This window comes from Styela clava, chromosome 5 (genome assembly GCF_964204865.1).
Source record: "Styela clava chromosome 5, kaStyClav1.hap1.2, whole genome shotgun sequence".
In the NCBI taxonomy this organism is placed as follows: domain Eukaryota; kingdom Metazoa; phylum Chordata; class Ascidiacea; order Stolidobranchia; family Styelidae; genus Styela; species Styela clava.
In genome coordinates, this window is record NC_135254.1 from 8629040 (window position 1) to 8656949 (window position 27910).

General features: G+C 35.3%; 3 protein-coding genes and 2 long non-coding RNA genes across 5 annotated transcripts; 1 reads left to right on the top strand and 4 right to left on the bottom strand.

The window, feature by feature from the left end:
* Nucleotides 1-1648: 1648 nt before the first annotated feature.
* LOC144422847 (uncharacterized) lies at nucleotides 1649-3542 on the bottom strand. The gene is made up of 3 exons (XM_078112730.1): nucleotides 3443-3542; nucleotides 2271-2494; nucleotides 1649-1837 (listed from the first exon to the last, which is right to left on the bottom strand). Exons 1-3 carry the CDS (start codon nucleotides 3540-3542, stop codon nucleotides 1649-1651), a joined length of 513 nt encoding a protein of 170 aa, XP_077968856.1.
* On the bottom strand, nucleotides 1727-5213 carry LOC120344986 (uncharacterized). Its single transcript, XM_078112731.1, has 6 exons — nucleotides 5079-5213; nucleotides 4800-4836; nucleotides 4267-4398; nucleotides 3443-3686; nucleotides 2271-2494; nucleotides 1727-1837 (listed from the first exon to the last, which is right to left on the bottom strand). The coding sequence occupies exons 1-4, from the start codon at nucleotides 5211-5213 to the stop codon at nucleotides 3553-3555; spliced, it is 438 nt and encodes a 145-aa protein (XP_077968857.1). The 3' UTR covers nucleotides 1727-1837; nucleotides 2271-2494; nucleotides 3443-3552.
* Nucleotides 5214-10823: 5610 nt separating this feature from the next.
* Nucleotides 10824-13658, bottom strand: LOC120345052 (uncharacterized). The gene is made up of 4 exons (XM_039414437.2): nucleotides 13335-13658; nucleotides 12829-12915; nucleotides 11846-12069; nucleotides 10824-11509 (listed from the first exon to the last, which is right to left on the bottom strand). The coding sequence occupies exons 1-4, from the start codon at nucleotides 13642-13644 to the stop codon at nucleotides 11321-11323; spliced, it is 810 nt and encodes a 269-aa protein (XP_039270371.2). The 5' UTR covers nucleotides 13645-13658; the 3' UTR covers nucleotides 10824-11320.
* Nucleotides 13659-18691: 5033 nt separating this feature from the next.
* On the top strand, nucleotides 18692-19545 carry LOC120345074 (uncharacterized). The gene is made up of 2 exons (XR_005569817.2): nucleotides 18692-18779; nucleotides 19344-19545. It is a non-coding gene; the product is annotated as an uncharacterized LOC120345074 (long non-coding RNA).
* Nucleotides 19546-24490: 4945 nt separating this feature from the next.
* LOC120345194 (uncharacterized) lies at nucleotides 24491-27190 on the bottom strand. The gene is made up of 4 exons (XR_005569845.2): nucleotides 27001-27190; nucleotides 25579-25699; nucleotides 24844-24898; nucleotides 24491-24651 (listed from the first exon to the last, which is right to left on the bottom strand). It is a non-coding gene; the product is annotated as an uncharacterized LOC120345194 (long non-coding RNA).
* Between the last annotated feature and the right edge of the window lie 720 nt (nucleotides 27191-27910).

Sequence of the window (27910 nt, forward strand, 5' to 3'; positions counted from 1 at the left end):
CATCATTGAGCGAATAGTATATTTCCCAAGTGATAACTGGTATCTTACAACCTTCATATTTACATAAAGAAACATAAAGAAAAGTAATTATGGAAAGTTTTCACTACGCGATTCAGGAACAGAGCCATGAATTGTGACACAAGCTATGCATTGAAAAGGGTGCGAAATCTAGTGAAAAAACGAGTTACGAAACGTGTACTTTGAACCCTTATCTAACTTTGAACTATCCCTTAGCTCCGAATCTGCATTAACCTATTATACCTATTGTTAATTTTCACGGGTGTCTAAAATCTGGAAATCTATGCATACGTGTTTTAGTCCACATCACCCCCGTATAAGAGTGAACAATGTTTCATGGTTATTGCTATCTTAATTTGATAACAGATCAAACATTTCTGAAAAGAAAAATATATAGAGGGTGTTGTATTTTATTTTCCATTTTTTTTGCAGGTTACGCATCTCGGATTCAAATTCCATGTAAAATTTCCACCAATTCAGGGGGAAATTGGGTAACCAAATCCGAACCGTAGAAATTCCACAACTGGAAGTTCAGGGTCTTGTTCGAAGCAAAAGTCGTACATGGACATCGTATATATAATAACACGAATGAGTCCCAACAGGGAATTACGATTCCTTCACAAAAGCCAACAAAATTCAACTGTTTATTCCCAATGAATTGAGTCGTTTAACATGATGCCGATATATAATGTACATGATAACACACGACAGAATTACGTTAAATTGTCAGTCATGAACCTTAAGAAAAACTGGATGCAGCAGATAATAGGCAATTTACATGAATATCAGAAAAAATTAAAAATCAATTCTTCCTAATTGCAGAATTTATAAACATTTAATAATGGAAGTTCATATTGAAATTTTGAGATTCGGGCACAAGAGCCTATAGTGCAGCGGTTGCCCACCGGGCGGCCACAGAACAGTTGGAGGGGGCCACATTACTTTCCTTACTTTTGATTTTGGGAAAATTGATTTTACTTTTTTACTTGATAAGAAATATCCTCGTACTTCTAAGTTTCTTTGCTTAATAAGGTTATTTCACATGGTGTTTTCACTTTGTTGAACATGAATTAATTGAAAATAATGGTATTTTAAAAACACCATTCAAAATAGAACTATAAATACCACTGCTTAATAAGGTTATTCCACATGGTGTTTTCACTTTGTTGAACATGAATTAATTGAAAATAATGGTATTTTAAAAACACCATTCAAAATAGAACTATAAATACCACTGGAATGATGAACGAGGTCCATGAGTGCTAAAAACTTACGGAAGGGGGACCTGAGTCATTAAAGGTTGAGAAACACTGGTCTAGTGGTTGCAATGATGAATCTGATTCTGTAGGCTTTGCAGGCTCAATCAAGACCCAAACACCTCTCAGATTGTAAATTTATGATGAAAATAAAATATCTATATGCACGAAGTTTTTTCCATTTCATTATGGGATTTAGCACTGAAATTTATTCAATATTCCAATGCTTGTTTATGAGTTGTCAATGGTCTGAACTTTGATTTGGTGAACATGACATCAATTATACATTTGACTGTTTTCGTCAATAAGTCGGTTGAATATAAGTTGAATTATGTCCATAAACGAGTTTAGAAAGAGTCCTAATTAGATGGAGATCATTCCTTCTGGCACAGGACTCCATTGTTAGAATACGAACGTTCGGCGTTGAACATTCCTTGGCTACTACGTGACGGATTTGCTACAGCGATCGCTATTTGAGTGTAAGTCTCAGTTTTGGTGGGTTCCCCTGGGATGTAGTGAATGTATGGAGCAGCGGCGCCGTTTGACAGTAAAACTCTATTCGTCTGTTAAAAATACAGAAATCTTATTAGAAACATTGGTGTGAATACGATATTGAAAGATATGCACGCTAAATATTAAACTTCAGCAAAATTGGCGTCACGATATTTATGTGAAACGTTGGTGAACTGGTCAGATTAGACATATGTATTTGAATAAAATTAATTCATGGATAGGTCAAATACTTTTAGTGAATAAATAGTTCAAGTAAGCATATAAAATGGTATGGTATCAGTTATGTCCCTACACCTCCCATATAGGGAGTGAACACCCCCTCTAATTTCAACACCCCACTGGATTTTGCACATACATACTGGATGGTATTCTTTAGGTTAGAATAGAATAATTGAATTAAAAATGAGAGATTCATTTCAAAATTCGTGGTAAGCTCTCATAATATTTAATAACAGCAAATATAGCCACGATTTATTTACATACCGAGTGGTCGATTGTCATAGCCAACCACAAGGTTGCGTATGTTGAAAACATCAGTGTTCGAATATACTTGAAGACCAGCTCATATTGTTGGGAATCGATTATGTCTGCTGGCTTAGCCGACATTTTTATACACATTGCAACAGCTTCGTAGTAGTTGACATCGGTTATTGTGTGTAAGGAAACTAGATAACATTTACCGAGATGCACGACACCGTCACAAGGTCCTGTAAAATAAACATAGACAGTTAGAATACAGATTGTTGTTGTATTGAAAAAAAAAGACACCACCTTTCTTCACCAATAACTGAAATAGTTTGGGTTATTGGGGATTAGTTTGGATTTTACAAGAATGCTTCCTAAATGCCAAATGTAAGTCTTACTATTAATGCGATCCATCATTATTCACTTCATGATGTTAGAAAAATCAATGTCAATAAATTGCTTAGATTGGGTTTCATCCATACATACGGCGCATCGGACTATAAGACGCAACGAGTACTGGTGATGGTTTTGACTGCAAGCAATGAAGCACTACCTGATCTATACATTAAGCCAGTTTATACCAGTTTATAAAGCGCACGATCGATATTTGAGATGAAAAAGTATTTTAAATGCGCCTTATGATCCGTAAAATATTCGTGCATTCGTTAATGCTGTGTATAAGTTTGTTGCTACGTATTTGTGGGTTTTGCTCGCACTTCGGATTGATTTACGTATTTTCTTATCTGTGTTCATTTATCTGTAATTCAGATAATTAGCAATTATTAAATCATATAGATTGCTTCGAGTGTGCTCTCATACAATTCCATATCTGGTTACGGTTTGCAGTTTATCAAAAATCTATGGGTTGTCAATGAAACGAGCCCTGGATGAGATGCGTGCAATGTCAGAATATTGAGGCGATGATTTAAAATCACACCGTGTCATGCACATCACCCAGGGTGTAATTGGGTGGGCAATGCCAAATTGAAAACATTCCTGTCCTTTCCAGCAGTAGTATTTCTTTATCTAGCAGTGGGCGCTTTTACAGAGCCCTACGCGGAGTGGAAAGTGTAGAAATACGTTTTATTAAAAAACAACTATATATACAGTTTTCTCAATGTTCCATACACTCAGAAATCAAATCTGACAAATCGATAATTAAACATGAAGATTTATTTAACGCAACAGACCTGACCGAATTGTTTTGACAGCTGGCTCAGGTGTAGTTTGGACGGATGGCTCAGATGTAGTTTGTGGAATCACAATATCTTCGGGAGTTGTCAAAGACATTCTTGAAGGACTAGTCGAAGCGGGGACTGTTGAAGTGTTTACGCTGTTCATAGTAGAAAAGAACTCTTCGCGAGTTGTCCAAAGAGACTTTGCAGGTGTAACCAGAGCGGTGGGTGACTGAAGAAGTCTTCACGCTGTCGATTTCTGTGTGAAAATGGAATTTATTTAAAAAACGAAGTTGTAAAACTGATATGCAATTTTGCCTAGCGTACGAAGACGGCAATATTGAATCCATAATTTTTCTGTTTTACACAATCATTAACGAACGACTCATTCATCGTCTCTAAATTTCATTTCTTATTAGGACTGAAAGAAATATATTTATAATAATCGACAGCTTTAAACAGGGTTGTGCAACGGGCGGCCCGCGAGCCACAACCCGGCCCGCGAAGCAATTCAGTGTGGCCCCTGTAAACATTCATATTTCCCCCATCTAGAATAAAATCCTGATCAGACAGTTTATGTTCACAAAGGAGCTCACATGATTAGAAATACATGTTCTTTCGTTCTTATCGGTGTGATAAATTTTTCGCTTTTTGCCTGGTTCCTTTATTATTGTAGGTTTAATTTTTTAATTTGTTTTATCATTCATTGTTGTGTACATGAAAAATCCAAATAGTTTGTGTGGCTCAGTTAGATGCCTTAAGTTGGTTATAGGGTACACGGAGATAAAAGGTTGCACACCCCTGTCCTAAAACAACCGAAATTGGAAGAGTTTGTTTACCTTGTGGCTTGGTCGTTTCTTTTACATCTGTGGCAAGGGTGTGTATTGCGTTGTTTTCTGTTGTCGTTGCTGTAGTGGTTTTCAGTTTTCCATTCAGTAGCGTTATCATGCTGGCCAACTGGTTGATTTGATCTATAAATAAATAAAAATTGTTTAATTATCCAACTATTCATCAGTTCGTTGTTTGTTGATCAACCATTTTTTGCTCGTAATATTTCAGTTTCAAATTTTTTTTTAACATTAAAATTTTATTTCAAAGTGTCTATTGTCATCGTTTCCGATTCGACAAAGCCAATATTTCGATTATATGAACAAATAAAATAAAAAATGTTACGATTTGAAATATTTTGTTATGAAAAGAATAAAATACCCAAAACTAGGAGACTACAACTCTGGGGAATATATTTCTTACTCAACAGCGGCTGAGCCTAGTATGATACATCAGGGAACATAATTTTTGATAGAGAAAATAAAATAACCAATTCCGATGGGGCTCACAGTTGAATCGTTAAAGTGTTCTTTATGTTACGAACCTTCCAAAGCTTTTTTTCTGTTTCTCAATTCTTCATTCTTAAAACAAAAGGGATTATATAGTGAGAAATGAAAATGACTTATCTGTAATCTCGTTAATTGGCGAAATATTTGAAACTTATGTGACAACATAATGCCGTTTTGTTGAGCGCATAATGTTTAAGGAATATTTGAATTTAAAAAAAAAATGTAACTGATTTTTCATATATTATGAATGTCGCCAGACATACTTATTTTGAAACAAATAAATCTGAGATATGAAGCTACTATGAATATCTTACCATTTCGCATTCCCGGAACACTTCCCACACAGGTATATTGTTACACAGCATCGGTGCCCAGCATTTCTCTCCTGTTGAAGAAAGATATATAGTTAGATAAAACAACGTCAAATTAAGAACATTGTTCCAATGCATAAGATATAATCATAAATACACATTAAACTCCAGTGCAATTCAAGACAGCTAGTTGACTATTTTGATTGATTGATTTTGTTTAACCACAAACTGGAAACTAAATTTCAATGAGAAGCAGCTTGTCCAAAGCTTTGTTCGGAGCTGTTTTATGAAATATTTTAACTGACAAAACTGTCAGTAGCCTATAGTACACATATTACTGTATTGAAGAGCCTGTTTGTGCTAGTGAACACACAAACTCATTGACAGCATATCGTAACTTATTCCGCAATGAATACTAAAATAAAATAACAATTTCAATAAACATGCTATCCTGTTCTTTTGTTCAATATAATTGACTCCCTGATACCCCGATAAAATTGCAAAGAATTACGAAGCGATAAATACAGAAATATCATAAGATCTTTTCACAAAGTTGTAAGTATCTTATGAGCGTTCATTAGATAATAGTTCAAATTTTTCTGTATACTGTAATCGAAAGCTTAACAATATACTTGATTATTTTGTTGAAAAAAAAAAATTATTTATTTTTATTTGAAACCTCAATACCAATTCGTTAAATCATTTTAGTGACAAGGCTCACTTAAAAATCCGAAGTAAGAAGAAATCAAAAATCAAAGACTTGCAGTTCAATACACAATATTCTAGCAATCCAAAACAAAAGTCATTCACGTTATAATTGAAATATTGCTCTCTTGTGATTGAAATGTCACAAACCTTTCATCAATGAAAAAGCTTCGACAATCAGGAGAAGTCTGATTAAAAAGACTCGAAGAGGAATTCCCATTTTGAAATCTTTGAGGATTTTGTCTACTTTTCTTTGCTTAAAAGTAAATTCTTTTACGGTTTGCAATAGAGTGTCACTTAACACTGTTTGCATCACATTATATTCTATGCGAGTTACTCACAGCTCATAGCAAGTGAGGAGAATTTTTTCTCTCTCTTTTTAAAAATTGAAAGGAAAAAAAAATGCATTTGGTCACAAAACAAAAACGTGAATTTAGTGGCGCATCTCTCTTTCTACCTTTATGAAACCGCACGGTGATCGATGCTTCAATTCATTCAATGCTTTAATTTACGGTTGGCACAATATATGGAGTATTTTGCTACCCTGCCTATTTTCACGATTTGTAACAGGTAACACATTGATAATATATTGTTTAATTGAAGCAATGTAAAAGAAAATTAAAGTTGAGATATAAATACTGTATATTTAATTTTCTGAATTTAATCGCCTTCCCTCGTTACAAAAAGCAGGTGTAACAATAACACCCACAAAATTTAACACAAAGCATTTTTACATTTTAATTCGGTAACACAGGGTGTTGAAGTATTAAAAACATGAATTAACATGAATAAAAATAAGCAAACCTGATTGAGATATATAAAGAACTGACTTCATGACAAATTGCAACGAGATCTCATGAACACTTTGTAAGTCCATTAATCGGATCTTCTGGAGATTGAACTAGGCGTGAAAGGACATAACAACATATACCGGTATCCTCGTCTAAAGTCTTAACCAGGGAGGATTTCCATGAGAGAAGGCAACAGAAGAGAATGCGGCGATGCTTAGCCTTACAGTTATAGAAGCACCAGGCAAAACAGCGGGAGATTTGACGAAATCACAAGAGCAAAAGACAACGTGTTTTTTTGTCTATGTGAGCGCCTTTTAAAACATAAACTGTCAAATTAGAATTTATGCTCGATGGGGAAAAGTCTGTTTGTAGGCACGGGACACACTAAATGGTATGATCGCGTTCTGTGGCTAGCACTAAAGTTATATTTGGCGTTTTGAAAGTTTTGTATTATATTTATGAAAAGCGTGTCATGTTAGTATAATTCACGTAGTGTCACGCGTACATTATTGAAATGAGGTAAAGACAAAAATTTCATCTCTTTCTTTCACCTTGACAGTTCTGAAACAGTTTCGCATAGCATTAGGTATACAGATCCTTGGTTTAAAATTCCATCCCTGCTACTGAACCCAGGATGTAAAAATGTTAGAAGTCTATATAAAATCAGAGATATATTGATTTATGCTGGTACAACTCCACGTTCAGTGCGGACATTAAAAACATTTTATAAAACGTGAATCGAGTGTTTGTATTGGTGAAATATTACATTTTTAAGCACATATGGGACATACAGTCATGGTGACTTCCTCTAAAATTCAAACTGCTGAGTTAATATGCACACTTTCGTTATATTGTTCACATATGATAGCGTACACGACTTATTGCATCATTTTTCAAAACTGCGAACTTCCGAAAGATACTTATGATCACTAAACGACTTTACGGGAATTCGAAAACTGAACAAAGGTGCAAAACAATCACTGTATCGAATAAGGACCGAACATGGCCGCGGTTGTTCACTCATTTTGGACGCTGTGAAATGAGTATCCAAACTTGATCTTTGATACAGTGTTTTCCAGACCAGTGTGGCACGTCGTGACATACGATTCTTTTCCTTCTAATGAGTTATCGATGAAATGAGTTTCGTATTGTGTGTGAACGCTTAGAAAACAGTGCAAGTCAGAAGACCAAAAGACGAAGTATTGATGAGATTGATGCATAATGGCCATGTATGACAGTTTTGAAATTCAATACGACGGCCTTATCGCATTGGCTATATAGATCCTTGATGTAAAATAACATCCCTGCCACTGAACCCAGGATGTAAAAATGTGAGAAGTCTATATTAACGAGATATAATAATGTATGCTTGGATATTTTCGCGTTCAGGAAGGACATACAAAACATTATATAAAACGTGAAACGAGTGTTTGTATGATTAAGATTGTACATTTTGATAGCACTGAATCTGAGAAAATCTGAATTGTTACGCATACTTCCGTTATTTTGCTCACATATTATACGATACACGCCGCATTGTATCAATTTCAAAACTGCGAATTTTCGAAAGACATTCATTATCATTGAATGATTTTACGAAAAATTCAAACATTGAACAAGTTCATGCAAATAATAATTCAGGGCAATAATTTAATTTAGGCATACTCTGTCATATGGGCACAGTTTTCCCGACATTCGTAACTTCATAATTTTCTCGCTCATGATATATATATTGATACCTGAGACCAATATACAAACTTCAATTCAAACATAATGTGACATAAACGAGTTTTGTGTTTGGTTATTCAACCAGACAATTTCCAATCATAGATCATTGCTTTATAATCGTCCAGACACTCAGACCAATGGAGCAGTTCAATCACATAACAACTAAGTCGTATGTACAGAGCAACTCAGCATAGGCAAATAAGTATCTAACAACATAGTTAATTATTCGTTAAACATATTAGTCGATGATTTATAAAAGATGCAACAAAAACATATTTGAGATTAAATGGTAGTGAGGAATGCGGATCCGAAGTCAGGAGTTGAAAATTTGAATTATCTGCAATCGATTGCTTTGTTGCTTGCTTCATTAGAGACAAAACGAAACATATCATAAACATGCCGATAGGCGCTCAGTATGGATCACCGCTAATCCTTCAGGCCCGCGTCATATCAGAGTTACTAACAGAAAAAGAACTGCCATTCAATTTTGAGCGTTGTGCGCCTCGACGGTATACTTGCACAAACGATTTGCTGTAGCTAATTTTTAAAACATTGTCAATTAAAATTCCTTAGGCTTCCGCAGTTCATGGACTATCGACGTGGAAGGTTTGTTCGAAAGCGTATTTCGTTTGCGGACGGTACCGTTCTCGGAATTTTTTTATTCGATTTGGTTGGCTAGAAAATGACGAAATATTATGAGAAAATTGAAAAAATTTTAATGATCGACGCGTTTTTTAGACGCTGTTATGGGACCGAAACATCAATTCGTACCTTTAATAAACATACTGGAGTGACTGGATATTGTATATTTTCTTCAGTTTCCTAGCCATGGAAGGCTGAGTAATTCTAACAAGAGTAAACGTAAGAATTTAGAATTAAGCAACAGAATTCGGTGCTCCAGAAGTGTGTGTACCAATATGGAGGTAACTAAGTTTGTTCGTCCATTTTATATCAAGTTGTGTGAAGGGACTGAAACCCATGGTCAGGGGGTATATTCACTTGACTAACACAGACAGTCCCCGAACTCGTAACAGAACAAAAATAAGAAAAATCGAAAAGAATTATGCCCTAGCTTTAACCTGGTACACATACTTCGGTAGTACTCCATTTCACTCACAAAAATAGCGACAACCAAAACCTTTTATAAAACGCCAATAACTGTCGTATGTATAAAGCCATACTTGAGATAATCTTCATCATACATTCTCCTTTTCTGGTCATTTTGCGATACTTGGTAAATACAAACTGAATTTTACCTAAGACTAAACGCAATAAACGTATGTTTTTTTTTGCGATTTAATGTATTTTCTGCCCAAACGTTTACATGACACACGTAAAATCTCAATTACCTGTTTACTTCATCACTATTGGGCTATGCAAAAATCCATTTACTGTGTGTTGAAAATACACAACTATTACAGACTTCTTGGCTTGCTCAAATTTTCAAAGTTGATTTTGAGAGTTTTTTTAGAGAGTTAGCGCTTACAAAGTGACTCACATCATCAAAACTATAATTTTTATTCAAAGCATTAAATCCGCGTACCGCTTGTTGATAGCTAATTTCAGGCGAGTCTATCGCAGCATTTGCGGTATCAATTTTTTATTATTGCAAGTTATTTGATTTACTTACAACTATTATTTGGAAACATGACTGAAAACTGTCAAATAATACGCCAATACACGAAAACGAGGTTATGTTTGCAACCTTGCTTGAATATCTTTCCGAGAGACCCCACTGATTGCAATTGTTACGTCATTACGACTTAATGCTGATTGGCTATTTTAACGGCATAGACAGAAAACATCCATGGACCATAACGTTATTTACCATAATAATAATTTTTAATAACGCGTGTTGTCACTCATGCTGAACCTATGTCGTCAGCGTTTTTGTGACATTGTAAGAAAAAGGTCATTGTCAAAGCTTTTCACGCCTGCCAAGGGGGGCACGCCAGTTTAAGAACCATTGCGTTAGACTAATCTCTGTTGGCATCGCTGGTTACACATCTCGAGTGCAAATTTCATGTCCACATTTCCATGCAGCTAGAGGGAAATTGAGATAGCAAATCCGGGCCGTAGCCATCGCCGTGCTGGGTGTCCAGGCCCTTGTTAGAAGCTAATGTTTTAAATGAACACCGTATGTAAAATAACACGATTGAGCCACAGCAAAAAACTCCGATTCCATCACAGAAACCAACAAATCCAACTAACTGTTCATTTCCAATAAATTGAATCGTTTTACATAATTCACCGTGATGAATATATATATTGTACATGATAACAAACGACAGAATTGCGTCAAATTGTCAGTCATTAACCCCAAGAAAAACTAGATGCACTGATATAGGCAATTTACAAGATTATCAGAGGAAATTAAAAATCATTCCCACCTATTGTGGAATTTATAAATATTTAATAATGAGGGTTGATATTGACATTTCGAGATTCGGACACCATAGCCTAGTGCAGCGGTTCTTCACTGGAGGCCCGGAAGGGGGGGGGGGGTCGCAGAACGGTTGGAGTGGGCACATTGCTCTGCGAAAAACTGATTTTACTTTTCACTTTACAAGAAAACTCTGTTCTTTTTAGTTTCATTTCTTGGTAATGTTATTTCACACGGTGTTTTCACTTTGTTGGGTATGAATTATTTGAAAACAATGTAATTTTGAATACACCCTCCAAAAAAAAACTATAAATACCACTGGAATGATGCACAAGGTTCATGAGTGCCAAAGCCTACGGAAGGGGGACACGAACCATGAAAGGTTGGGAACCACTGGCCTAGTTGCAACGATGGATCTGATTATGTAGGCTTCACAGATAGAAACCCAAATACCTATCAGATTGTGAATTTCTGATTTGAATGAAATATCTATACCCGTGAAGTTCTTTCCATTTCATTAACGGATTTAGCACTGAAATGCATTCGATATTCGATTTTTTTTTTGTCAAAAAGACCAGTCGTTATATACATATAAGCTCGGATAACCGAGTCTAGAAAGAATTCTAATTTGATGGAAATCATTCCCTCTGACACAAGACACCATCGGTAGAATACGACCGTGGAGCATTGAACATTCCTTGTTGACCACGTGACGGATTTCTTACAGAGATCGCTATTTGGGTGTTAGTTGCAGATGTGAGGGGTTTTCCGTGGTAGTGTTTAACGTATGGAGCAGCGGTGCCGTTTGACAACAGAACTCTATTCGTCTGTTAAAATACAGAAAAATCTAATTAGGAATATTGACGTGGATACGATCGAGTAGGAATGATTGAAGTATTTTCCGATATTTGGGAAACATTCAACTTTATAAAAATTGGCAAGGCGACATTTGTATAAAACTTGAGTGAAATGGTAAGAGTAAGCATATGAAAGGGGATAGTATTTTTCCTGGATAGTTAGAAGGCATCTAGTAAATAGTTCAAGTAAACATATAAAATGGGATGGTATCAGTTATTTTCCTTCCCCTCCCTCAAAGGGTTGGTCCATGGTAAGCTCTCACAATAATCAATAACAGCAAATATTGCCGCGATTTATTTACATACCGAGTGGTCGAATGTCATAGCCAACCAGAACTCGTCGTATGATGAAGACATCACTGTTCGAATATACTTGAAGACCAAATCATAATGTTGAGACCCGATTATGTCTGCTGGTTTGGCCGACAATTTTGTACACATTGCAACAGCTTCGTTGTAGTTGATATCTCTCGCGGTGTGTAAAGAAGCTTGATAACATTTCCCGAGATGCAATAAACCGTCACAGGGTTCTGTAAAAGAAACATAGACAGTTAGAATATAGATTGATGTCGTATTTGTAAAATAAAAAGAAAAGGCCCCAGCCTCACCAATAACTAAGTTTGGGTTATTGGAGATTGCGTTGTAATTTTCAATAATGCAGCTCTAATGCTAGATGGTGGTCTTAGTATCAATGCGAGTCATAATTATTAATTTCATGTTGTTTGGGAAATCAAGTATAACTTGAATGACTTGCAACTCGGGTCCGAGAGACTTCTATCCAGCACTAGTGCCTCATTTTGCGGACCGTGAGGAGCAACGGTTATGACGCACTACCAATAAATTGCTTAGATTGTGTTTTATTCATAAATACGGCACATCGGACTATAAGACGCAAAGGATACTCATGCGGGTTTTGACTGCAGGCAATAAAGCACTACCTGGTCTATACATTAGGCGCGCCAGCGTATACGACGCACGATCGAATTTTCAGATGAAAAAGAATTTTAAATGCGCCCTATGGTCCGTAATAAATTCCTGCATTCGTTAACGCTGTGTATAAGTTTGTTTCTACGTATTTGTAGGTTATGCTCGCATTTCGGATTGATTAGCGTATTTTTTATCTGCGTTCACTTATTGAATTAGAGAAGCCAAACATTTATTATTTTATACTATATTGCATGTTCAATTTATTTTTTTCGTTTATATTAATCTTTGTACTTATTTTAATAAAAATTGTTATTGCGCTTCTATGATTGGGAGTCAAGTTTACGATAAACGAACCGAAATACCTGATTCAATCTTCTCGTCCAATTCACCAAGTTTTGCCAGCATTCGTTCTTCTAATTCTTCAATTCTTGAAATCACTGACTTCTCAACTGTAGAAACAATTTTTGTTAATTAATTAAGCATTTTGCTACATTTTTGTTTTATTAACGAGAAGTTTCGCTCCGGACAGGGCCATGGACAAGCAACTACTATTGGTGAGCAATTGCGAAACTATCTAATTCCATTGTCGAATTTAAGCGGTAATTAACGTTTAAAAGTTATGTAAAACAAAAGAGTATATTTTCCAGAAATCCAGACTTACTGCTTTACATGGGAAATACGTTATCCCTTTTAAGTGTTTGAATAACAGAAGCCAATGCGACCAAATCCGCGCGACAAAAAATAATTTCCGGTCGAATAGTTGAATATAATAAATATCTAAACTTAATTTTAAACATTTGAATAAAAGACTACATGTAATTTATACAAAAGCAAAACAAGGACCGCGATCTAAACTTGAAAAACCTACCTAATTTCTCAAATAGTTGTTCAACGGTGGCATTGACTTTTTGATAATCGACAATTCCTGGGTCGCCTTGTTGACCTTTGACCCCAGGCATCCCTATTCCACCCATTTCTCCCTTTAAACCTCTTTTTCCAGGTGGGCCAGGAGAACGATGAGAGTGGGTTGAACCACGACTGGGAATCGAATCGTTTTCGTCTTCAGCAAACACGTCGTCCACATTCTTGCATATCATATGCTGACTTTGTGATGTCACAAGAGTAGTAAAGAAGAAGTGACAAAGACAGACAAGAAGTAATAAACGTCTCGTTATCATGCTTAGATTGTATAATCACTGGAAAGAAATAATATAATGAGTATCTAGATATGTTATAACGAAAGGAGGTAAAAAGTCCAGGAATCGGCATTGACCAGTTTGAATTTTTATTCTGGGAATCAAGCCGATGAGACGGTTTGCTTTTGAGTCGGACATCAGTCTATCGTCCTATTTTTTTATGTTTCGGAGTTATTATAGAAATACTGCAGAAATTAAACCTACGAAAGGTTCTGGATACAAAAAAAATCAGCTTACGAAAAGTATTTTCGTGAAAATATTGTTCCGACTAACGTAAGATTTTCTACATACGAAAGGCCGAAAACAGGAAACAAAAAACGCGTGTAGAGATATTTGTTTATTTTAGGTTAATTTAATTCAGTGCTTGAAGTCGGAGTGTCTAATTCGAATGTATTATTCGAATATCGGGACCTTCGTTTTTCGTGTTTATAGGTAAATTCAAAACCAGGTTACTATGACCCAACATTTCAGGGCTGTGCTGACCCAAATTACGTCTCTTCGAACTCTAAAAACGTCCAAAAACGTCTTCTGACCCCGAAAGCCGGTTTACCGGCTGTCCCGTATGAATTATGCAACTTTGAATTTCGCGAACCTTATATTAAATTTAGAAAAGTTTATAATTTTTGAAAGAAAACCTCGGAGACTAATTATAATTCCTAAATAAAGATAAAATGTCGCGATTATCCAACAAAAATCGGCAAAACTGAAGAGTGAATTTTTTTATTAAAGAGTTTAAATTAAATAACAAAAACTTGAATTCGTTATCATTTTAACCTAATACAATATCGACGCATTTGTTGAGGTTAAAGATAATTTTAAAATTGAAATCTCATTGAATTTTATCGAAGCAATTTTATTGAATGTTCTTCAATTCGACACATGCCCGCTGCGCCAACTTAAAACGTAAACAAAGACGTTACTCAATTACTTCGTAACGCATCGACGTTACGTAATTACGTCGCCACGCAGCAGCTCTGAGGGGTCATATCGCTTTCCTTCGCATGTGGGTGACGTCATTAACGTAAAGTCATACAGTTAAAGTGGGTATTATTTGAACTGGTATTATGCCGATATTTTAAATCCTGCCTTTTACATTATTCATTCCAGGAGATGACGAAATGATCGAATTTTTTCGGGAAAAATTTGCATGATCCAGTGATCTGTTACAACAATTGCTCCAAAATTAATATAAACGGTCTCTTGGCTAGCACATTCTGCGACCTTATGAACTTTTTGATTTTGATTCGCCCATTTAGTTGCGCTCCATAATCAGATAGCAAACCTATATATCATGACCTTTTTAGGCATTAATAACCATGTACAATCAAGATTCGTTGGAATATATAGCTCTTAACCGCAGTCGATGCTGTGATACTGGCAAAATCGGGATCCCATCGGCTTGTCCATAGGACAAATTTTTCTGTCCCATTCCCATACCATTACAATTCAATAAAAATTATTGAATTCAGGTTTAGCGTGTACTAAATAGAACTACATGTACGAAGAGACATGCAAAACAACGAAATTTACGAACTTCGTTAACTCTATATTTATAAATATTATACATGTGTCCATTAGCCCCTTTACGAGGTATATTGTTAATGCTGAATATATTTTGCTCTTTATAACTAACAAAAAGCTATGCGCTTAAATACATGGACATGAAATCCATAATGAAATATTTTACCATCACCCCCCCCCCCCATCATAAGTTTTCGTGTATCATGGGAAGTACAAATGTGTGCCGTCCCATCCCATGGGAATCCCATTCTCATGAACAACTGGAACTGCAAAACGACAAAATGCACGATTGCATAGGCATAACGTAAATTACGTAAAGCCTTACACAACGTCGCGTTACGTCAATGCATAATTGGACTTTTGGTCCTTACGCGAACTTGGCTTCTAATCGTTCACCGATTTTGTATCATTTTTAAAATCTTATGACATATAACAAACTAAGATGAAAAAGCCATAAAAAAATTGTCAAAATTTAATGAAACAAAACATTAGTAATGAGACTAAAAATAAGCTTACACATCTCATCAAAATTTCTCGTATAAAATAATGTCAGTTATGAATAAAAGACTAAATAAGCTTTCAAATTAAATATTTTAGATCATCCGATAAATATTGTTTTAGAAGTTACATTGATTTAATATGACGGATATTACGAATTTTCAAACCGACGAATTCATGCGACACCGTGGGAGTTCAGGGTGAGAGAGTAGCGTCGTTCTGGGAATTCAGATTTCAAAGAGTATAGTTTGCATACAAAGTTAGTTCTTAAGTATAACTAGCTATCTATCTTACGATTAATTTTGCACGACTGAAAGCGCCATGCGTGTTCACCTGTTTCACAGAAAAGCAACTGAATAACAAAATGGGAGTGAACTAGGAATGTCTATAAATTAGTTATATTCGATTGAATTCTCGATTGCAGCCATCATTCACAATATTGATATTAGATATATTCAAAATATTACTTTATATTATGATAACATAATAGAGTTTAACAATGCTCTCGCTCATTAGTTTGATGTTGTTGCAGACAACGCGATGTCAGTTTGCAATTGCAACCGATTGTTATTGAAATATTTGGCAAGGTTTAAGGGTTAAAAGTTAAAAACGTAAAAGTTTGAAGAATGTGCAGGTGAGCGATAAATCAATATTATTTAGTCATTTTGCTGAGTTGCGCAAATATGGTAATCGCGGTGGCGCACATCCGTGCCACTGCTTCAGCAGATAATAATGGGATATCATTCAGATGACACCTGTTTCAAATTTAAATTTTATGACAACAATTTTATGAGAGGGCAGATTACAAAAGTATAAAATGGTTTACTTTAAAAAGAAGCTACATGTATATTTTCACTTTTTCCTTTTCCGCAGTAGAATTTCTACGGCTTCCACGTTTCACGTTAGTGGGGAAACGGGATTTATTTTGTAGTGATCAGTGCTTTTAAAATAACTTTTTAGCCTGAAGAAATTAGAATCACTCAACAAAAACTCTATTTGAATGAGATAACTTACAAAATTCAAAGATCAGTCGTCGCGACTGGTGTTACAGCCCTTATTAACTTATCGACATTATCGTGGCGACGTCATCATGTCTTCCACATTCTCGTTGATAAAACTCGTTTGTAATTTTAATGATATCCAACAGTGATAAATTAGCCTTGATGTTTACGGGGGAACCCCTACACAAGCGGGGTCGAAACTTTTTGATTTTGATTCGCCCATTTAGTTGCGCCCCATAATCAGATAGCAAACCTATATATCATGACCTTTTTAGGCATTTTCAACTATGTTTAATCAAGATTGGTTCGAATATAAAGCTCTTAACCGCAGTCGATGCTGTGATACTGGCAAAATCGGCAACCCACCCGGTTGTCAATAGGACATATTTTTCTGTCCCATTCCCATACCTCAATAAAAATTGTTAAATTTAGGTTTAGCTTTTACTAAATTAACTACATGTACGAACAGACATGTAAAACCACAACATTTACGAACTTCGTTAACTTTATATTCATAAATTTTATACATGTGTCTATCAGCCCCTTCACGAAGTGTATTGTTAATGCTGAATATATTTTGCTTATTATAACTAACAAAGAGATATGCTCAAATATATGGGCATGAAATCCATAACGAAATATTTTACCATCACCCCCCCCCCCCAAATCATACGGTTTTCGTGTCCCATGGGAAATACAAATGTGTGCTGTCCCGTCCCATCCCACGGGAATCCCATTCTCATGAATAACTGGAGCTGCAGAACGACAAAATGCGCGATTGCGTAGGCCTAACGTAACTCGCGTAAAGTCATACACAATGTCGCGTTGCGTCAATGCATAATTGGACTTCTGGTCGTTACGCGAACTTGGCTTCTAATCGTTCACCGATTTTGTATCATTTTTAAAATCTTATGACATATAACAAATTAAGAAAAAGAATCCATAAAAAAAATTGTCAAAATTTACTGAAACAAAACATTAGTAATGAGACTAAAAATAAGCTTACACAACTCATCAAAATTATAAAATAATGTCAATTATGAATGAAAGACTAAATAAGCTTCCAAATTAGATATTTCAGATCATCCGATAAATAATGGTTTAGAAGTTACATTGATTTAATATGACGGATATTACGAATTTTCAAACCGACGAATTCATGCGACACCGTGGGAGTTCAGGGTGAGAGAGTAGCGTCGTTCTGAGGATTCAGACTTCAAAGAGTATAGTTTGCATACAAAGTTAGTTCTTAAGTATAACTAGCTATCTATCTTACGATTAATATTGGACGACTGAAAGCGCCATGCGTGTTCACTCGTTTCACAGAAAAGCATCTGAATAACAAAATGGGAGTGAACTAGGAATGTCTATAAATTAGTTATATTCGATTGAATTCTTGATTGCAGCCATCATTCACAATATTGATGGTTTAATAACCTATTTATAGATACTGACACATTACGACCAGACCAAAAATATAAACTCCACTTAACATGTACCAACTGGTCACTGGGTAAATGCTTCCTCACTTTTTCTTTCATTTTGCTCTCTTTTGAAAAGCTTGTCATCCTCCCTTAATTTCAAAAATTCTGTTTCATTCGTTTGCTAGTGATACGCGCAACTCGCTCTCTGGCTTCCATAAAGTTTGTAATTTCAAAATACCTTCATAAGCAACCATTGCAATACAACAATATTGATGAAAAATACGGGATATTAGTGATAGCACACACACGCAAACAATCCAAAAAATTTCCTTCTCGAAAACAATAAAATTCCTCGCTGGAAAAGATTTTCTTTCCTATTTGGGAAACACTGAACTGATTGAGAACAATGTTTACCTTAACCATTTCGCATTATCAAATTGAATCTCAAGAATATATACACATATATGTCCGCTGATGGGTTTGATAATACATATTCAAAATATTACTTTATATTATGATAACATAATAGAGTTTAACAATGCTCTCGCTCATTAGTTTGATGTTGTTGCAGACAACGCGATGTAAGTTTGCAATTGCAACCGATTGTTATTAAAATATTTGCCAAGGTTTAAGGGTTAAAAGTTAAAAACGTAAATGTTTGAAGAATGTGCAGGTGAGCGATAAATCAATATTATTTAGTCATTTTGCTGAGTTGCGCAAATATGGTAATCGCGGTGGCGCACATCCGTGCCACTGCTTCAGTAGATAATAATGAGATGATGGCATTCAGATGACACCTGTTTCAAATTTAAATTTTATGACAACAATTTTATGAGAGGGCCGATTACAAAAGGATAAAATGGTTTACTTTAAAAATAAACGTTCTTGCAATTTGGTGCGGCGCCACAACGAGGTTAGTACTTTTTGAATAAGAAGAGAATCCATGGAATTTTTTTTTAAATTGTTGTTGTTTCATAAAACGCTATTTATTTTAATTGGGACAATCGATTTCATTACTCAAAAAATCTCGTTACTAAGGGCTTTGTAATGCTTTATCCAATTATTTTTCAACATATCCTCAACTTATGAGAAACATAGTAAATTGAGTCTCACCAAGTATGTTTTGCAAAATGGCACAAACTTATATTATGGTAAATTTTTTTATATTTATTTTTGCATTTCTTCCTTTAGTAATAGAGTTATTTAGTTTCAATTATTGAGTGGAATCAAATTATAGGTTTGCAAACGAATTATATGTCTCTCTCAATTTGATGAAATATATATATCAACATGGAAAAAGCAATAAAATTCGCGACATGCGACAGACTGTTGCTGTTGGAGTCATCAAGGAAACTACCAAAAAGGCCGGGAATGTGAAAGAAACCAAGGCAGCAGCTAAGGCCAATAAAAAACAGGAGCAAAGAAGTGACTGGAAGCATCTGGCGCCCATCAACAGCTTGAATCCCTAAATTAGAAATTTTTCCATCTATATCTTTGAACATATTTTGTGAGCTCTATCGTCATTTTCCTTTAGGACAACCATACCGGAATATGATAGCGCCATTCATTATCGCTAAATCGAATCTCTTACATATATAATGCTTTTATGATTCTTGAATTGCATCCTGCCAAAGATTGTTGTCGCTCGATTTTTTGCAGTTTCCTTATATTGTACATCTACGTTAATCTAAAATGTTAAGCCAAGCGGTTCCCAACCTTTGTCGTTAAATTTCCCCCTTCGCCTATTTTGGAACACTATTTCTCATTTGCTATGCATAAAAAATACGTTATTATCCAATCTTTAACGGGCGTTTAGCTAGTACTATGCACAAGTCGCTCTCCCGCTTTTGTACAGTTCAAGTAGTTTATACTCTTTGCATAATACATCAAGTTGAATGTCCGTAATAACTTTATACAACATTTATATTAATATAATTATGAAAAGCTGATCAAAAATATGAAGTATTGTTTCGTTATTAAGTTCTCACGATATAACTGAAATGAGTAACTTTTTTCGGCGCTCCAGAAGTGTGTGTACCAATATGGATGTAACTAATTCTGTTCGTCTATTTTACATCAAGTTGTGTAAAGTAAAGATGTACCGATGTATCGGTATCGGCCATTTATCGGTATCGGTTAGATTAAGGCCGATATTTCCGATATATTTACCTTTTTGATATGGCCCAGAATGTTTTAAAAGATAAGTTGGAATACTACTTTTCAATTTATTTTTTATCTGGAGAGATCGTGAGCTATGAGCCATACATGTCCCCACCCCCACGAGAGAATAGGATTCACGTGTTTTTAGCTATTTATCAGCCAAATTAGCTCAACTAATTTGGCTTTTTTCGCTGTCAAATTTTTACATTGACATTTTTAATATTACATAGTATTTATGAAGAAATATATCAACACGGCACATAACAAAATGCAACTAGGCGCCCAGTTTTAAATCATACAGAGGAATTGGGGTCCTTATTAACGGCACATGGACTTTTGGCACGGGTATAAATTCTGACTGTTTGTCGTTAAGTACGAGCGTCATTTAGTCCGTCGACATCTATAAACTAAATTCCGACACAAATATCCATCTACGAAGGTATTAATTTTAATTTTGTTTAACTACACAATTTCTTTATAGATATATTGACCTGACCGCCTAACCCTAGGGCCTAGACTGTCTCAAAAATATATGATAGCAATTGTATAATAATATAAAATAGTAAAGTAAAATAACATCCTCGACGGTTATAGGTAGGCTTTCTTTTGGTCGGTGCTGATTGATATTCTTTCATGTTGGCTTTGACTTATTGCGTCGACGATTACGATTAGCCGCGAAATAAAATATTTGTAAAATGCTTTTAATTTGAACGTAGGACGGCGGCGCTAGAATGTGTGGGTGATATTCGATATTCTTTTAAACACGAATAACGGTATTCGAAGGTCGCGATATTAACATTAAATTCAAATTGGACATCCCGGCTTTATGCGTTTCAATTGAACACCGAGATTACTAGCGTTACTGTACAATGTATCTTAATCAGTTAAAGCATATGGATACCAAATATTAATTTCATATTATGTGATATATCTTTTTTTCGATCTGAAATAATGTGTACTATGAACAACGCTCAAAGACCATTGTTTTAAACCCGTCTGCCTTACACAACACACCTAATTAGGTAATAATTACATAGTATCGGTATCGGAGTATTGGTAATATCGGCCTTTTTGTAGTATCGGCGTATCGGTATCGGCGTTTCTAGGTGGTGTCGGCATCGGCGACAAAAGTGGTATCGTTACATCTCTAGTGTAAAAGGACTGAAGCCTATGGGCAGGGGGATATTCACTTGGCTAACACAGGCAGTCCCCGAACTCGTTATAGTATAGGGTTCTTGCTGTTGTTCCCTAAACTCCGCGTGCCGAGACCTCGCTTCCTTATTTATGTTGTGTAATGTATTAAAATCCAATAGCAATAAAACAGTATAAAATAGATAAAACACTAAAAGAACTTAACTTGATTGAGTAATAATGCTGGAAGCGGCTGAATTGAGTGAGGGTTGAGCGTTGGAAGCAGTGGCGTAGCCAGCCCAAAATTTTAGGAGAGGGCAAAATTTGAAAATTTAAGAAATTATATTGGGTTTAAAACACCGTTCTTCAAGCGCCCGTTCTTCAAGCGCAAAACAACAACAGTTGGTCACCAAGCAAACTGATTCAATTACTCAGCTGGATTTTTGTGAATACAAAATCCATTAATAAACAATTTTTCATTTGAAACAACAAATATTAACAACGCAATTTGAATAAGTAAAATACATCGCCCCAATTAAAAGTCCATCCTTCGCTTCCCGCCAACTATGCTCGACACAACTCGATTAATTTTCTCCTCGGTGACCATTTCACGGTGACAGTGAAGCACACACAAAACAGAAAGGCGATTGGACGTCATTGATGAGCGCAGCCATGTCTTTACCCGTTTCATGCATGAGAAAGACCGCTCAGCCTCAACGGTGGTTGCTAGTAGCGTCATACCGATCTGTATTGCGGTGTACACGCTTGACGAGACAAGATGCCACAAAACTGGTGGATTAGGAATGGAATTCTTGAAAATTTTGGGGGGGGGGGCATGGCCCCTCTGCCATGGCCCCTCTGTTTTCCTTGTGATCTATCTTTACTATGTATTGTTCATTATTACTTATCGATCTCGATCGGTAAGTATGTTGATATACATTTGTCTGTTTGTTTGTTTGTTTTTTAGACACTTTCGTATATGTTATTATGCGATATCAAACGAAAGCGAGGTTAAATCTGCTCCAAATGTTGCAAGTTCATTCATCATATTTCCTCCCATTGGATTTTGGATGAATTATGTCGTTTAATTAGCGAGTTATTAATCAAGTAGTGATGGGACACGCGGTGTCGCTATTGAGTCAGAGCGAAGGAATCGAAACCGCTGATCGACAAGTCGGCGTTCTCCGATCGCTATCTAGATCGCTTGGTATTTATGCATGCTTTTTGTTTCATTTCAGTTTTGAAAACTTTTTATTGTTCAGCTCAATAATAATAACATGTTAATTAAAAATATAGAAATATGTGATCGTCTGTCTGATCTATCAAGTCTATATTTCTCAAAATCCCGCATCACGCTGGCCAAAAAAAAAAATCATTTCAAAACGAGACTGTTAGAGAACGTTTGCATTGTTCAATTTCCGTTCGGTAATACTTTAGTGCTCCAAGATGGAGCTATTTATTCAACATTGATTTCTTCACTTTAAATTTTGTTTCCTATTTATTTTTCAGATGAAAATCATGTGTCTTCCTGTTACTCAAATGTTATCATCTTGTGTTTTCAAACTAATAAAATAAACATTCGAGTTTCGTACATCTTGTGTGGATGTCTTGGTTAGTTGAGATATATTGGGTGGTATATGACACTTAGAACCGATATTATGTTCTCCTTTTCGACCAATCCACCAGTTCAAATCTCTTTTCTTGATATATTATTAGATATATCACGTATAGGGTAAGTGAGTATTCCCAATTAAAAATTTTCCAACTCATTTGTTTTGTACACACTGCTTTTACTCGATCAACTTTTGTGTAGCGGTTCACTGGCCAATGTAAGCTTATAAAATGGGATTGGTATACAATTTTTCGATGATTCATGAAGTTTTTTATGGGAATGCTCCTCGTTCACTTGATGCTCGTGCTTCTTAAAGTTTGGACGCTTTCACAAACGTTATTACTTTTTTCTCTTCCAAGAGAATTCCGAAGAAGACTGAAAATTCTCTGTGAATCAGAAATTTTTGTTCGTTGCGCTTCTTGTATGTTTTAATTCAGAAATCACAAACTCATTGTACGTCTGCATAATAGCCAGCTATGTACGATGATGTTAATCAAGTTTTCTCAAAACTGAGCAGAGTATCAATTGGTCGACTAGGTAAATACAAACAAAACAAAAAACATTGTTGCCCGTTGGCTATTTGAATCTGGCCCGGCTGATACTGCCACAGCTAAACTAAAATCTAATTTGTTGTTTTAGCTAGAAAATAGCTCATGAAATTTGTTAAGATTGCGATTGCATTTAGATTTGGCACGAGGCTCACTGTTTTCCACTTCTATTCATAAAATGTAACTTTTTACATCACCCTTACATGGCCAGCCGGTCTAGGCGGGCAAAATTTTGGCCCCTGGTATAAAAATCTTCCAACCGCTGATCTAGTGGGTTGAAAACAGACACTCTTTGATCTAAAAACCATCTGCTGGTCGTCGGTTTTCAAATAAATGTTTCGCTCGTACCCAATCTTTCAATTTAATATAGCAAGTATATTTCTGTATAAAAAGATTGCGTTGAAACAAATTTCGCAGTGTCACTGGCATTTCCACAATTATTACACACAGAAGTTTTTATAATGGCCAATTGTTGCGTAAAATCTGAATAAAACTTCAAAACCAGATTATTCTATCGATTCTGTTACTATTATTCTCACGTCACACATTATGATTTTCACATAGCATCAGAAGCGAGTCCATTACATATACCAAACGAACACATATCGCTCATGCGCACACCTCATGTTTGATAAAACGCGCAAAATACGGATATCCGTTTTCTAGAATAATCTAAATCACGGGCCACATAACATTGAAACCACGTTTGCCCAATTTTTCTTTGTTTTCATAGTTATCATTTATTTATATTCCATATAGTTAATTATTCGGTTACACTAGCATTTGTTGATTGCCGCATTACAGTACTGCTTAATTCTTTTTGTTTGAAATTATCCACTTACTAAATAACTTGACGAAACGAACAACAAAATATTCTTGAACCTACAGAAAGGCGAAGAATAGGATAAAATAATAGGTATAGGTTGTGGAATTTATTTTTGAAGCAATTGCTGTTTAATAATGATGAATCAAATTAAAAATACAACGCAAACAATACGAATTATAAATATCGTCAATGTTTGTGATTCTTTCATCTTCTAGTTTATAGAATAATGTAAAAATATCGATATAATAAAATGGCCATCGAGTTTTTTCTGAAATGAAAAATATGTAAGTAAGTTGATGGCCACCTCATCCGTCAGTATTCAGAGAAAAATGAATCTTAAAGTTCTTTTATAATATTCTTTTCAACTAAAATGTTCAATTCGCAATAACACAATGCGGTATTTTTTTAAATTAACAATTTGTAAAACATAAAAATGATTTTTATACTAAAAAGTACTTACTGTTCGTAAAACTTGTGTCAACATTCCCACTATTCTTGAGGGTGGGGAAACTGAGCTGAAATATGTTATGAGTTGAATTTAATTAAAATTGATGCGATATTAGAATGATTATATAGCCTACATGTGAAGCTTGCAAGCTTATGCTTTTTGACTGTTCGTGTTACTGAAGCATTTACTGAAATAGTGTCGATGTTGTATAACGCAAAAATTCACACAATGTCTTGCTCAGCCTCATTAGTGTAATAAAAGGGGTACTCCCGAAGTATGTAAACCAAGATGGCGGACACCTCAACGTAGTATGTGTACCGGTTAGGGTTAGGCCATAGTTTCAGGTACAAAATACAAATACCACGGGAGTCACTTGGCTAGTCACCGAACTCGTAATGGACCTAAAAATGAGGAAAATTGGAATAAAATTATGGCCTAACCCTAACCTGGTACACATACTACGCCCCAGTGTCAGCCATCTTGGTTCACATTCTTTGGGAGCACCATAAAAAATAATATAACGCCATAGTCACACATAAAAAATGTATAGTTTTGATATTGAATGAGACAAGTAGCCATAGGCCGCACCACTCTCACTTCATTTGAAAATTCGATCAAATAATACATTAGTCGGGGAATGCGTTGCTTTTGCTGTGTGGAATTTAAAAAGATCCTTTTAATGTATTTGTATTGTAATGACATTTGATTTTCAGATTTAGTTCTACAATTTTTTCCCGCTTTACTCACGGCCTGAGAATCCTACTTTTATGATCTTCTGACCGAAAATAAAAGCATATAGCATTAGTGCCATCACAGCATAATAGTAAATTGTCTTTTTCATTGTTGAATTCTGAAGCGAAAGCTGTTTCTGAAAAGATTTAATATGCCTTTTTTGTTAAAATGAAAACGAAACGAAAATCAGCAATTTTACATCCAAGACTTGACCTGCTTAATTTCGTTTCGGGATATATAAATAACAGGTAATTAGATTTTATTATTGTAATATTTTTTGAAAATAAAATACACAAAATTTGAAAACATTTTTATTAAGTGGAGTGTCTCATTTAAACAAAGAAACCTACAATTAATGTTACAGCCGTTCACTGCGGCGCCATAAAGAGTTATCAAACATTTATTGAGCCGCTAGCATGCATTCGTTGCTGCGTTACTGATATCAAATACTACCTCTATGTCATGGATGGCGGACCACGAACCCGCGGGTCACAAAGTGATTCATCGCGTTCTATTCGTGACCCGCCAAAGCATGAATAAAATGAAAAAATACTAACATATCAGTGATAAAAATTGATAAAACCGGCCTTAAATTAATCTAACATTAACTAAACTACCGTCAGTTGGGAAGTCAGGGCTACGATAGCTTATATTCAAATTGTTAATTTCCGGTATGGTAATCGTCAAAATCCCTAATCTTTGACGCATGTCTGCACCGTTGTGTGCCATTATTCAGCTATTGGCTCTGACATCGTTTATGACATAACAATGTAATTGATGTTCATTTCTCGCAACGTCTTGTATTTTTCGGAAGTTCATCTGCAGACTGTTTTAGGGGTTATACGAGAACTAGATGCTACTTTGCATTTTATTAGTTTCTCGCCTACAATGCCGTTGAGAATACAAAATCTTTCAGACTTGAAATAAAAACCTAGAAATCTGAAATTACAATGGGGCAGTGTAAAAGTGCTTTAATGTGATTGGAAGCTGATCGAAAAATATGAGACTATTAGAGTGGAATCCCTCCAAACTATTTGGAACCATAAAATAATTTGCGCAAAAATAATTTCGTACTCTAATTTCATAAAATCGAGTGCCATAAAAAGTCCCTGATAGAAGAGCTGTATAAGTTTCTGTGTTTGTATTTGTTTCAGGAGTTTCCTATAGATACAAACATTGATTAAATATCTGTGACCCACTCTCTTCTGTTCCGCGATAAAAATATAATTTTTGACCCATTCATTGAAAAAAGTTCGCCATCCCTGCTTTATATTTAGAGAAACTTCTGAGAAGTTCTTGCTAAATTTTCTGCCATAGAAATTATTTAAATAAATTTCGATTTGAACAAAGAAAAGCTCTATCTACTAATTGTAGAGCTTTGACAGACATTTTTCAAAGCATACAAATCTTTTGGCCAAAACTACAGACTACACTCACCTCAAAACAGCTTATGTTTCGAAAACCATTAATCGAAGAAAGATTCGAAGTTTATTGCAAGACCTCTTCCTCAGACTGATGAGAATTGTGTTGTTGTCTCTGTATTATGTAGCCTTGCTATGTGCGGTTTCACATACAATGTAATGGAAAAGCATGTAAAAGAGTTTGCTGTATTCAAATTATTGTAATGTCATCATACCATTGTAATATATCAAAGAAGAAGTGGTCAAAGATATATTCTATTATTATGACTAGTTCATTCTTCACAACGCATGCTTTATCTAGTTTTTATGATTATGAACCACATAGTATTTCCAGCATTACTTTCTCGTTTTTTTTTCTTCATACAACTCATTTCGGCCTGAACGTGTCGTCTCAATCACGATGGGATGGATGTCTGCCTGGCATGTTTTTGTTTTTTCTACCTCGAGCTGTCTGAGTCCCAAAGTCATGCACTTCATGTCGAAGTTAAGTATGGCAAGGATATAATTGTAGGAGCTGGGAACCATGCTATATCGATCAAGGGTGATTTTCCAATCTTCCCCTCAAGGACACAATATTCATCGACAACATAAATATCGACGGTTGTTATATATGGCTCTTACGGAAAGGTTGATGGATCAATAGTTCAACAAACCAATCACGCAAATTATGCAGAATTACGACCCCCATCGCTCTCTGTAATTTTGGGAATTTCAAGTTAATTTGGTGACTACGACACATAATTATTGTCGTAATAAGACAACAAAATAAGCATTCAAACAAACAATATGCAAAAATATAAAGTGTATTGCATGTCGATTTAAATTGTACACTACCGTTAAGCATTGAAGTACTGACTAACATATATCACAATTACTATTTTCAAAATTTATGCAAAAACTAATAATACCTTGTATTTCAACTACAA